Raw genomic sequence first — 13,648 nt, forward strand, 5'->3', positions numbered from 1 at the left:
TTCAAGAAGGCCAGGGTTGTTCAAGAAGTTCGAGATTGTTCAAGAAGCCTGGAGGTTGTTATGAACTCGACTGATCGAAAATTGGGACCCTTAAAAGAGATGGTTTGAGAGAGTTATTGAAAAGTTTTGTTTGAGTTTAGTGTTGAGTTGTTGGAGAAACTTGAGGCGTTTTAAAAATGTGTCTTGAGCTGGGGTATTTGGGCACTCGAGAAACTTAAATTTCCACAACTTTGTTTTGACTTCTTCTTGAACACTCTGAGATACTTAATGAGCTTTTGTTCTTCTAAGGAGCATTAACTAATTATGCTGTTGTTTTCACGGTGTGTGTGTGTACTCACCTAGTTGTGCTTACTGGGGTTGAGCTTTGACTCTTTGGTCCCGCCTCTCAACCATCAATCTACTGGTGTCCAGGTTAATGATCTTCTCGAGCTCTATCATAGCTACATTTGAAACTGTGTATGGAGTCAGCCTCCACCACATTACTTCCTAGTGCAGTCCATTTACTAACTACTCTGACACTGAAAAAGTTCTTTCTAATGTCTCTGTGGCTCATTTCGGTACTCGGCTTCCACCTGTGTCCCCTTGTGCGTGTACCACCCGTTTTAAATAAACCTTCCTTGTCTGTCCTGCCAATTCCCCTAAGAATTTTGAATGTGGTGATCATGTCTCCCCGAGATCTTCTGTTTTCCAGCGATGTGAGGTGCAGTTCACGCAGTCTTTCCTCGTAACTCATGCCTCTTAGTTCTGGGGCTACCCTAGTGGCATACCTTTGATTATTTTTTCCAACTTCGTCTTGTGCTTGACAAGGTACGGGGTCCATGCTGGGGACGCATACTCCAGGATTGGCCTCACATATGTGGTATACAAGGTTCTGAATGATTCCTTACACAGGTTTCTGAAGGCAGTTCTGGTGTTGGCCACCCTCGCATACGCTGCCGATGTTATTCTTTTGATGTGGGTTTCAGGAGACAGGTTTGGCGTGATATCAACTTGATCTTTGTCTCGGTCCGTTTCGTGAAGGACTTCATCTCCTTTTCGGTATCCAGTGTCTGGCCTCTATTTCCCCCGCCTAGTTTCATTACCTTACATTTACTTGGGTTGAACTTGGTGTGTGTGTGTGTGTGTGTACTGTCCTAGTTGTGCTTGTGGGGGTTGAGCTCTGCTCTTTCGGCATAGCTCAACCCCCACAAGCACAACTAGGTGAATATTAGGTGAATACACACACACACAACCTGTTTGACCAAAGAGCCAGGTGTGTGGCAAAAGGTGGCACGGGCATGAATAGCCCGTAAGTGGTGGCCCTTTTGAGCCATTACCAGTATCAAGAGATGATACTGGAGATCTGTGGAGGTGCGACTGCACCCTGCGTGACGGGAGATGTCTCCCGTCGAGAGTAGAAAGTAGCAAGGTACGGAGGAAATAGCTGGAAAGAAGTAGGGTGAAAAGTTGAGGGAGCAGTAGGTAGGGAATTGTCGGAGTGTGATGAAGCAGACTGGGGGTAGAAAAAAAAGATGAAATGGCAGGGCGGAGAAAAGACCAAGAGGGGAGACGGGGTGAACTCTGCGCGGTGGAGCAGAGGAGGAAGCTCCAATGACAACGTCCAAGCAAACAGCCACTATTTTCTGCCCACAGCCCGGATAATGCGGGAAATTGTGCGTGATGAGGGAGAGGGTCAGGAAGTGCGTGAGGAATGGGTGAGAACGGGGGCGTGGGTCATGGGTGTGGGTCATGGGTGTGGTCCATGGGTGTGGGCGGTGTTATAAGAGCAAGGTGTAACATAATGGGATACACGGGAGACATCTCCCGTCACGCAGGGTGCAGTCGCACCTCCACAGATCTCCAGTATCAGCTCTTGATACTGGTAATGGCTCAAAAGGGCTACCACTTACGAGCTATTCATGCCCGTGCCACCTTTTGGGTGGCTTAATCTTCATCAATCAATCAATCTAATGGGATAGAGGAGGAGCAGGTTTAACTGAGTCTAAATGACTGGGGCCAGTGAGAGGGAGACGTAGCGCCACACTATAAATACAAGCAAATAACAAATAGTAACTAAATATTATTATACAACGGCATAAAACTAAGCCATCATCCTCCTCTAGTGAAATAATGATATAAAAAACCAGAAGCGCCTGTGTTCATGGCAGCAAATGTTGATAAATGTTTACCGGAATACTTCAGGCGACACACCATATTATTTTCCTTTAAAACTCCAGGTTTACCTTCTGAGGAAAGACGAGGAAACTCTCCTTCTCAGCAAGAATCATTACCCACCTGACATCGCATTACCCGAGACTTGAAACAAAAAAAGACTTTGTTAACGTCAGTTCGGGGACACATGAAAGCCAATTAGGACCGACAGGTAACTTGGGACTTGATGCAGCGACCAATTACAGTTTGCAAGGGAAACTATATGTTACAGTGACCATTTACCTCTTCCACGGCCAATTACATGTTATCGTAGCCAATTACTGGTTGCAGAGCTTAAATTATTCATTAGTTAATGTGTTGAAAACAAATATCTTGTGGAGGTAATCTGTTATCATGGCCGATATTATGTATCCGTAGCCAATATTTTGTAGCTGTAACCAATATTATGCAGCCTTACCCGATAACATGTAGCCGTAGTAAGTTATCAGATAGGTTATGCAGTAGCCGAATCAATATTATTGTAGCCTAAAATATATTGAAGTAGTCGATAACATGCCCTAGTAGCCGATATGTCGTACTAGCCGAAAATATGTTAAAGTAGTTGATAATATGTTGCAGTATCCAATAATATGTTATAGTAGCAGATAATGTTGTACTAGCCGATAATATGTTGTAGTAGCATATTATATATTAGCCACTAATGTGTTTCAACACTTGAAAATATGTTGCAGGAACAAACATGTTACAGCAACTGATAAAACATTGCAAGACCTGACATAGCATTACAGGACGTAACATAACATTATATGACATGACATTACAGGACCTGACCTAACATTGTAGAACCTTCTTGAGGTTATCTTGAGATGATTTCGGGGCTTTTTAGTGTCCCCGCGGCCCGGTCCTCGACCAGGCCTCCACCCCCAGGAAGCATCCCGTGACAGCTGACTAACACCCTGGTACCTATTTTGCTGCTAGGTAACAGGGGCATAGGGTGAAAGAAACTTTGCCCATTGTTTCTTGCCGGCGCCTGGGATCGAACCCAGGACCACAGGATCACAAGTCCAGCGTGCTGTCCGCTCGGCCGACCGGCTCCAACATAACATTGAAGAACCTGCACAGAAGATCTGTATACCATGCCTCTATTAATTTTTAAATGGTACCAATGAAAGGTGAAGTTTAATTGTTACCATTTTGGGGCTTTCAACAAAATAAATTGTACAAAACATTAAAAAAATCTGTGTGCAACAGTTCACATTCAAACAGTTTCGTCCCTAGAAACTATAGGTACTACAATTTTTGAATGACAAGCTGCTGTTTGTTCTTGTTGTTAGTGTTGGCTTTGTCTACTCCCCAGTTCTTATTTCTTTTTAGAAGTCTTCTTCTTAATCCGTCCTTCAGACGGAACAGAGATCACTACTCTCAAACTCCATTAACTTAATTTTGTCTAGACTGACCTCTAGTAGTCATTTCTAACAGTGATCGTGTGGTAAATGCATGTACGGGTGTGGTTGAGGAATGGCTATGGTAGCGGGACACGGGGGCACCTCCCCTGCCATAATGGTGACCTCACCAGGTGTAACACTAATGACACTATAAAATCCATCAAGATGACTATTGTGGTAACAGCTTCATCACTCGTATCTCTGAGGGAAGCGGTCAGTCCGCGCCATTTCCGCCGCGCGATGGCCCGTGGGCGACAGTGTGATCATCCTCACCTCTCTACATTGCTTCAGTCTTTCTTCCCGCTCAGCCGTACCTTCCAAACTCTTCTTTATGTCTGTCTCTCTCTCCCCATTCCGTCCCAAATCCCTATCCTGATGCCTTCCAAGTGCTATATAGACGTAATGGCTTGGTGCTCTCTCCTCATAGTTCCCTTATCTTCTTCTTCTCCTCTCTCTCTCTCTCTCTCTCTCTCTCTCTCTCTCTCTCTCTCTCTCTCTCTCTCTCTCTCTCTCTCTCTCTCTCTCTCTCTCTCTACGGCGTGCCTCACTTGCAGCGGTACTCGGATGGAGCCATATGAGGGCATGTACCTGGTCGGTAAACTCGGATGATGCTACGATGGGGGCGCCGACCCTCGGTAACCGCAGCTGTAGTGATAATGTTCCCTTATCTGTATCGGTATTATCAGATATGGTGACGACGGTCAGAGCTGATCCTCGGACAACCTAGACTGTGGCTACGACGTGCTGTGCCCGCTAAACACGGCGTCGACTCTCGGTAAACCTCGTTCTATAAACCCGTGGTAGCCAAACCTGGGCTGTTAAACTTGGGTCAGTAAACTCGACGTGCTTTTTCGCCCCCTCGGTAAGACTAGGTTGGTAAACTTGGCATGCGATGTCGACTTGGCAAACATAGATCGGTAAACCAAGGGCCAGCAAACCTGGGTTTGTAAACTTGGTGTGCAGCGTCGTTCTCTTGTTCCGACAAACCAGGGATGGGCTACATCATTCAGGACACTGTCAGTAAACTCAGTATAGGGAACAGCATGCCCACACCTTGGTCGGTAAACTCGTGATGGGAAACGGGTTACCGGCGGTCAAGAACCAAAAACGACACGTAGTAATTGACTGGTCACCAATCCTTAACTGTTCGCCCCTATTTACTCTGGGAACCCCTAGTTAGTTGAGGTTTATCATGAGCTAACAAGAGTCAAGTGTCGTCTACTCTAGTACCTGTGTAAAACAAATATCAACAACAAATAGTGAGGAAGAGATAAGGAGAATAAGTAAGCGGGGAAAGAAAGGAGAGAAAGTAAGGCAGGAAGACCGGGGAATGTGAGGGAACATGTTTTAATTGTTCCCATCTCGCCCTGCCATCCTATCTGAAGTAACATGCCTCTCATATCGTGTTTACCTGACACAGGGGAAAGGTTTTTCCGGCTGTCACCACCTCCACGACCATCACACCCCTACTGCTGCTCCTATTGTTAGACCAGTCGCTGGTCTCAGTGCTGCTGCTGATATCACTACTATTTCTCTTGGTGTCACTGTCGCTGATGATTTCAATGTTCTTGCTGTTGTCTTTGTCATTACTGTCACTGCTGGCTGCTGCTCTCACTTCTGCAACCCGTTCTCGCACTTTCTTATAGTCAATATTGACTTATTAAATACGTGCATATGTGACATACTAATTTATTGTGAATATTTTAGTTTACCTTGAAAAGCTTCATAGAAAGCACCGACCTTACCTAACCTTCTTAGTATGTTAAGATAAGCATCTTGTTGCTTCATAACTACAATTATTACTTAAACTATACCTATAATAGGTTAAATAATAATTGTAATTACGAAGCAATAAGATGCTTATCTTAACATACTAAGAAGGTTAGGTAAGGTCGGTGTTTTCTATGAAGCTTTTCAAGGTAAACGAAAATATTCACAATAAATTAGTATGTCACATATGCACGTATTTAATAAGTCAATATTGACTTAAAGAAAGTGCGAGAACGGGCTGACTTGTGCCACAGTTGTTGCTGTCACTGCATTCGCTGCTGCTGTCACTGCACAGCCCATCCTCCGAATAGACAGTACGTTTTAATACTAAATGTAATAAGTAAAATTCTGACTATCAGCACAGTACATAAATACACTTAATCGCCAGCATCGCACCAAAATATTGTGAATATTAGAATTTACCTGAGAAGCTGTATAGAAAACCACGACCTAACCTAACCTTGGGAGTGTAGGAGGACAAGCATGTAAATAGCATTTATTGTTTCTTAATTACAATTAGTACGTAACTTATAGCTCTTTTGATATTACAATTTTATAAAACTAATAAAACAAAACTAAAATTTTTCCATAAATTATAAAGTAACTCAAGATGTTTTCAATTTGTTCAGAAAATCTCTATTGTTTAATAAAACTGAAAAAGAAATTCTTTATATTTAGAACTTGTGTATATACAATTTAACATGAAAACTTCATCCGAAAATTTTGAGTGTCCTAACAGAAAATGAGGAATATATTGGGGGGTAAATGTAACAGCACAGTAAGTGTAATTATGTACTATGCAGACAGTAAGGAATGTACTTATTATATTTAGTATTAAAACGTACTGTCCAATCGAAGGATGCGTTGAGAATTGAACACGAAAACTTCAACCTATAATTTCGTATTAACAGAAAATGGGGATGTAAATATAACAGCACAATAAGTGTATTTATGTACTATGTACTCAGGAATGTACTTATTACATTTAGTATTGTACTGTCAATTCGGAGGAAGGGTTGCAGCGCAGTCTGTGATGCTGTTGCTTCTCTTCCTCCTTCCTCTTACTCCATCGACAAACAGATTTTGGCATGTTTGCTTCTTTGGGAGAAGTTTTCTTTTGTGGGCTTTGAGGACCACATTTTCTTGGGTTGTCCTCGCTAATTGCCCGAGCAGCTGGGGTCCCTCCTCCACAGTAGCTGGGTGTCTCTCCTCCCCCAGCAGCTGGGGTCTCTTCACCCCAACAGCTTGGTCCCTCCACCCTGCCAAAAGGAGGCAGAGTACGACGGAACTGAGTATGATGGAGTTGAAAACAAAGTAGCAGTGTGCACCATTATGTACTAACCACACCTAACGAGACTAATAGCAAACCTCCAGTGTGGAAACAAGCGTCCACTAAGTAATGATAGTCAGAGGTTAACAGTAGTTCCCATGTTTAATTGCTCTAAATCATTCGATTGAAATCAAGTGAAAACACCGCAAAAAAAAATCAAATCTTGACCAAAGAAATTATAGTAAAGTAATTATCACGCCGTGTATGCAGGAGAATCAAAGCTAAATTTGCATATTAATTAAGAATTTCAGCAGGTATAATTTGAGTTAATTATCCACCTGGATGATGTTTGGTATAGGAAGACCAGCATTTCTCATCTTCATTATCTTCAGTTATTATCTAACTGGCTCACAGTCGAACTCTTTTTTTTCGATATAATTAAGGAATGCAAATTTTGGTGTGATGATGGAGGGGAGAGGGGGGGGGGGGTAACGGAGATCTATAAAGCTGCATATAGCATACACATAGGAGTAATATTTCTTAATTTTGAAATGTTAGTCACATAACTGTAAATTTTAGTTGCATGGAAAGAAGTGGACGGGAACAGTAGCGACGACTGTGGAGTGACTGGTGGTGTGTGTACTCCTGGGGTGACTGGTGGAGTGTACTCCTGGGGTGACTGGTGGTGGAGTGTGCTCCTGGGGTGACTGGTGGTGTGTGCTCCTGGGGTGACTGGTGGTGGTGTGTGCTCCTGGGGTGACTGGTGGTGTGTGTACTCCTGGGGTGACTGGTGGTGGAGTGTGCTCCTGGGGTGACTGGTGGTGGTGTGTGCTCCTGGGGTGACTGGTGGTGGTGTGTACTCCTGGGGTGACTGGTGGTGTGTACTCCTGGGGTGACTGGTGGTGTGTGTACTCCTGGGGTGACTGGGGGTGTGTACTCCTGGGGTGACTGGTGGTGTGTGTACTCCTGGGGTGACTGGTGGTGGAGTGTGCTCCTGGGGTGACTGGTGGTGTGTGCTCCTGGGGTGACTGGTGGTGGTGTGTGCTCCTGGGGTGACTGGTGGTGTGTGTACTCCTGGGGTGACTGGTGGTGTGTGTACTCCTGGGGTGACTGGTGGTGGAGTGTGCTCCTGGGGTGACTGGTGGTGGTGTGTACTCCTGGGGTGACTGGTGGTGTGTACTCCTGGGGTGACTGGTGGTGTGTGTACTCCTGGGGTGACTGGGGGTGTGTACTCCTGGGGTGACTGGTGGTGTGTGTACTCCTGGGGTGACTGGTGGTGTGTGTACTCCTGGGGTGACTGGTGGTGGAGTGTGCTCCTGGGGTGACTGGTGGTGGTGTGTACTCCTGGGGTGACTGGTGGTGTGTACTCCTGGGGTGACTGGTGGTGTGTGTACTCCTGGGGTGACTGGGGGTGTGTACTCCTGGGGTGACTGGTGGTGTGTGTACTCCTGGGGTGACTGGTGGTGGTGTGTACTCCTGGGGTGACTGGTGGTGTGTACTCCTGGGGTGACTGGTGGTGTGTACTCCTGGGGTGACTGGGGGTGTGTACTCCTGGGGTGACTGGTGGTGTGTGTACTCCTGGGGTGACTGGTGGTGTGTGTACTCCTGGGGTGACTGGTGGTGTGTGTACTCCTGGGGTGACTGGTGGTGTGTGTACTCCTGGGGTGACTGGTGGTGTGTGTACTCCTGGGGTGACTGGTGGTGTGTGTACTCCTGGGGTGACTGGTGGTGTGTGTACTCCTGGGGTGACTGGTGGTGTGTGTACTCCTGGGGTGACTGGGGGTGTGTGTACTCCTGGGGTGACTGGGGGTGTGTGTACTCCTGGGGTGACTGGTGGTGTGTACTCCTGGGGTGACTGGGGGTGTGTGTACTCCTGGGGTGACTGGTGGTGTGTGTACTCCTGGGGTGACTGGTGGTGTGTGTACTCCTGGGGTGACTGGTGGTGTGTGTACTCCTGGGGTGACTGGTGGTGTGTACTCCTGGGGTGACTGGTGGTGTGTACTCCTGGGGTGACTGGTGGTGTGTGTACTCCTGGGGTGACTGGTGGAGTGTACTCCTGGGGTGACTGGGGGTGTGTACTCCTGGGGTGACTGGTGGTGTGTACTCCTGGGGTGACTGGTGGTGTGTGTACTCCTGGGGTGACTGGTGGTGTGTACTCCTGGGGTGACTGGGGGTGTGTACTCCTGGGGTGACTGGTGGAGTGTACTCCTGGGGTGACTGGGGGTGTATACTCCTGGGGTGACTGGGGGTGTGTGTACTCCTGGGGTGACTGGGGGTGTGTGTACTCCTGGGGTGACTGGTGGTGTGTGTACTCCTGGGGTGACTGGTGGTGTGTGTACTCCTGGGGTGACTGGGGGTGTGTGTACTCCTGGGGTGACTGGGGGTGTGTACTCCTGGGGTGACTGGGGGTGTGTGTACTCCTGGGGTGACTGGTGGTGTGTGTGCTCCTGGGGTGACTGGGGGTGTGTACTCCTGGGGTGACTGGTGGTGTGTACTCCTGGGGTGACTGGTGGTGTGTACTCCTGGGGTGACTGGTGGTGTGTACTCCTGGGGTGACTGGTGGTGTGTGCTCCTGGGGTGACTGGTGGTGTGTACTCCTGGGGTGACTGGGGGTGTGTGTGTACTCCTGGGGTGACTGGGGGTGTGTGTGTACTCCTGGGGTGACTGGTGGTGTGTGTACTCCTGGGGTGACTGGTGGTGTGTGCTCCTGGGGTGACTGGTGGTGTGTACTCCTGGGGTGACTGGGGGTGTGTGTGTACTCCTGGGGTGACTGGGGGTGTGTGTGTACTCCTGGGGTGACTGGTGGTGTGTGTACTCCTGGGGTGATTGTTAGCGTATACATATGCTTGTTTTTTTTCTGTGTGAATTGTTTGTGCACATGTTTGTATACTTTGAGTCTGTGTCAATAGTATGTGCATATAAATGTTTGTGTATACTTGTTTAGCATTGTTTTCTGTATGTTTGTATCAACGATTGAATATACTTTAAACTTGTTTTACGTTGAAATATATATGCAATTTTCGACATTTGAATGACGCTCTGCATACTCATATTTAATGATTGTATGCAGAGCGTTAATATATTTCATAAACAATAAATTGACTCATTTTTAAAGTGTCAAGAAAAATATTTGGTTAGACAGAACACTCATTATTCTGTTATAAATCTGTTCGGACCAGAACGCACTCAGCTCAAATGAATATAAATTGTTAAATTGTTTTATTTTGTCCGGGCAAACAGGCAGGCTCTCCTCCTAAAACACCATTAATGTAACTCTGAAAACCGACTGTCAGTAACGATATATATATATAATATATATATATAGTGGAGAACAAGACTTTACTGCAGATGACGCGTGACTGGCGAAGAGGTTCTTCAGGTCTCGGGTACATGTGAAACCAAACAGTTGCTTACCCTTTCACAGAGGAGAGAAGGAATGGGGAAGCGGGTAAAGGAAGGGTAATGTTTAGACAGGGAAAAGTGAAGGAAGTGAGGAGGGTGTGTGTACTCACTAAGTACACCAGGTGAGTGTCTCCTCACCTAGTGTCATGTACTGTGTGAGAGGTGGGAAGAGAGTAGACTGGTGGAAGTAGAGAGGAATTGCTTCCTGCATCATTTTGGCAGCAGCTGTCTGGTTAGCAATACCCAACAAGGGCAATGAATACTGAAGGCAAGAAGGCAGTGAAAATGGACGTTTCAATACTGTGTTTAATGGTAGATCTTTATCATTTTGCTCCGATAAAGTCATCCTTTACAAATCATTAAAATGCTCGGTTCCAGAACATCGAGTTCAGTTGTAGTCGCCTTATTTGCACACAGGTATGAACCGGTAGAAGGTGTCAGTGGACGCACCACCATAATTAATTAATCTGTAGTTAAAAAAAACAAATCGACTTAACCCATTTAAAGGAAATAAATATATTTGTCTGGAAATCTGAAAAATTAAGTACAATTTAAAGATGACAATAAATGTATTTGCGATTATCTGATAGATATTATTTCATAAATTCTTTATTGATATGCGTTTCTGTCTAATGATAGTCAAATTGCTTTTATTTAGTCGAATGGCAAAATCCTTAAATGACGTGCCAAAAGAAATGATTATAACCAAAAATATAATAACAAAACATCTCTCTTTAAGGACAAAGTTACATTTATTCTTCACAGTAAGCTGTTCTTAAACAACCTTGTTTGGATGTAATTGTTTTTGTATGAGAGAGAGAGAGAATCAGACAGACAAACATAGCTCTAAAACAAATGTAGACAGACAGGCGGAGACGGGAATAAGATTCGCAATTATTTCTGAGAGGACTAAGACTAATGTGCAGCAGACTCCTGGTCCGAGACACGGGAGGCTGAATGTGTTGAGAGTTTTGGGCAATTAATCTGCCAAGAACAACGTCAGTCCATTTGTGTGGCTGCCACGAGCTCCCTGTGGCAGCGGAGAGCTGGAGGAGGAGGAGGAAGGAAGGACAGCACTGGAAGGAAGATGGGATGGGAGTCACCAAAGGGGCAGCAGTGGGAGGTGTAGGAGAACCACCTTGTAGGGGGAGTGTTGGGGGTGGGGAGCATCAATGAAGGAGCTGGGGAAATGAAGGAAGGAGAGAAGGGAAGGCAGCAATGGGATGCTGAGGAAAGAATGGTAGTCATTAGAGGAAAATGTCACCACATCAGCACTAACATTGTTGTCTGACGTCTCACAGCAGCACAAATATTCCTGTCTGACGTCTCGATCAGCACAGCAGCACTAACATTCCTCTTTTTGTAGCACCATAGCAGCACTAACATTTGTATATGGTGTCTCGCTACAATGACACTATCACTACTTTGAGTCTCAATGTAAGGGTCACTGTGGCAACAATGAAAAGTCAACAACTTCTCTTCCGGCAGCCGACGGGGTCAAAGTCTCCAAGTTTGTGGCAGTTATGGCTTTATTGGCACTTGTGTCAGACTTGGCATTGGACTCCACGTTCCTGCGTCCAGTGCTGCTGTCATATAGGAGTTAGTAGGTGTGTACCTGGCTTGGTGCTGGCCTTCACATTCCAGTGTTGCTTACATCCAAAACTGGTGCTGTGATTATTGCTGCTGCTGCTGCTGCTGGTACTGTGGCTGCTGGTGTTGTGACTGTTGCTGCTGCTGCTGCTGCTGGTACTGTGGCTGCTGGTGTTGTGACTGTTGCTGCTGCTGCTGCTGGTGTTTGACTGTTGCTGCTGCTGCTGCTGCTGGTACTGTGGCTGCTGGTGTTGTGACTGTTGCTGCTGCTGCTGCTGCTGGTGTTTGACTGTTGCTGCTGCTGGTACTGTGGCTGCTGGTGTTGTGACTGTTGCTGCTGCTGCTGCTGCTGGTGTTTGACTGTTGCTGCTGCTGCTGCTGGTGTTTGACTGTTGCTGCTGCTGCTGCTGCTGGTACTGTGGCTGCTGGTGTTGTGACTGTTGCTGCTGCTGCTATTTCTTGGGCTAATTATACTGCCATTACTGCTATAGACGCTCTTTGAAAATTAAGGATATTAGTCAATTAATAGGCCAGCGGTGTTACTTTTTTAAACTATCTGGCTCCAGATAAATGTAATTGCTCTTTTCTCTGCTTACATTCATATCTTTTCACTTTCATTAACTACCGCTGCATACGCCGCTGCTAAAGCAGGGGGTGTAAACACTACAAATGAGACCATATATATGCAAGCTCGACAACAAAGGCATTTTTGGTCAATGCATTCATTGGACAATCCAATTAAATTTAATAATCTCATCCGTTTAGTTGGTTCGCTTCTGCGTGGAAAAATGCTGAAACACCAATTCACAGTTGCTAAACGTGCAAAGAGCAAAGAGAAATTGTTAATTAATGGTGAAAATTAAATGTGTTGTAACAGTTAACAAAAACATAAATGATCCGTATTGGTAATACTGAAGGACGCTACACGTGACGGGTTATCTTGAGATGATTTGATTTGTTATCTTGAGATGATTTCGGAGCTTTAGTGTCCCCGCGGCCCGGTCCTCGACCAGGCCTCCACCTCCAGGAAGCAGCCCGTGACAACTGACTAACACCCAGGTACCTATTTTACTGCTAGGTAACAGGGGCATAGGGTGAAAGAAACTCTGTCCATAGTTTCTCGCCGGCGCCTGGGATCGAACCCGGTACCACAGGATTAAAAATCCAGCGTGTTGTCCGCTCGGCCGACCGGCTTCCACCGGGTTGTGGCTCTCTACTGATGCAACACTGCTGACTTGTAGTCTCTTTGTCGGAAGTGATGTGGCAACTTTGCCCTGGTGTGTGGCAAGTTGATGCGTGACTTGGTACGTGACGTGGTGGTGTGTGACGTGGTGGTGTGTGACATAATGGCGTCTGTCTCTGATGAACATGTTGCATGAACATGTAATTCTTCATTACACTGGGATGTAATGAAGAGTTACACATAATAGCCCTCACTGAAACATGGTTGAGTATCAGCTAAGGAACTGTAAGTTCCTTCATGTTCGTAGAACTGATAACAAAAATAGGAGGCTTGGCAATGTAAGTGAAGGGACCTCAAGTGCGGTGTAAGACGGGATCCGAAATTTGAGGTTTTCACGGAAATTATTTGGACAGCTGTAAGCGCCGTAAATCAAAACTGCTGGAACTAAACATTAAATGACAAATTCAACTAATTTCCAAACGCTGAATAAAAAAACACACATCCTCACTGAGATTCATCTAACATATTAAAAGTGAATTAGGATGGTTGATGGTGAACGCTGTACTGGGGAGATGGGTAAGGAAGGGGAGATAGGGAAACAGATAAGAAAGGGAGACAGAGAGAAGGAGAAGTGGGTAAGGGGAGAGAGTCCCGGCCGTGACGCCCCTAATGTAATAACTTATCCAGCCTAAATATGGAAATTTGACATACTGTATGTCTTTAAGGGGCTGTAGGAACCTCGATAGCAGGATTATATTTAGTAATTAGTAATCTCCTCGGAATTCGATGGTGGTCTAGTAGTGATGGTGGTCCAGGAGATGCGACGGTGAACAAATC

The 13,648-nt window shown here is 45.8% G+C and overlaps 1 protein-coding gene across 1 annotated transcript in view; it reads right to left on the reverse strand.

The window, feature by feature from the left end:
- Positions 1 to 1,321: 1,321 nt before the first annotated feature.
- The window catches only part of LOC138357935 (dentin sialophosphoprotein-like), a 28,328-nt gene continuing 16,001 nt past the window's right edge, over positions 1,322 to 13,648 (reverse strand). Inside the window, exons 3-5 of the mRNA XM_069315115.1 lie at positions 5,008 to 5,252; positions 4,185 to 4,241; positions 1,322 to 1,492 (exon numbers count right to left, since the gene is read on the reverse strand). Coding sequence (XP_069171216.1) covers positions 1,322 to 1,492; positions 4,185 to 4,241; positions 5,008 to 5,252 — 473 coding nt within the window. The remainder of the gene's footprint in view (positions 1,493 to 4,184; positions 4,242 to 5,007; positions 5,253 to 13,648) is intronic.

Source organism: Procambarus clarkii, chromosome 80, assembly GCF_040958095.1.
Source record: "Procambarus clarkii isolate CNS0578487 chromosome 80, FALCON_Pclarkii_2.0, whole genome shotgun sequence".
Classification (NCBI taxonomy): domain Eukaryota; kingdom Metazoa; phylum Arthropoda; class Malacostraca; order Decapoda; family Cambaridae; genus Procambarus; species Procambarus clarkii.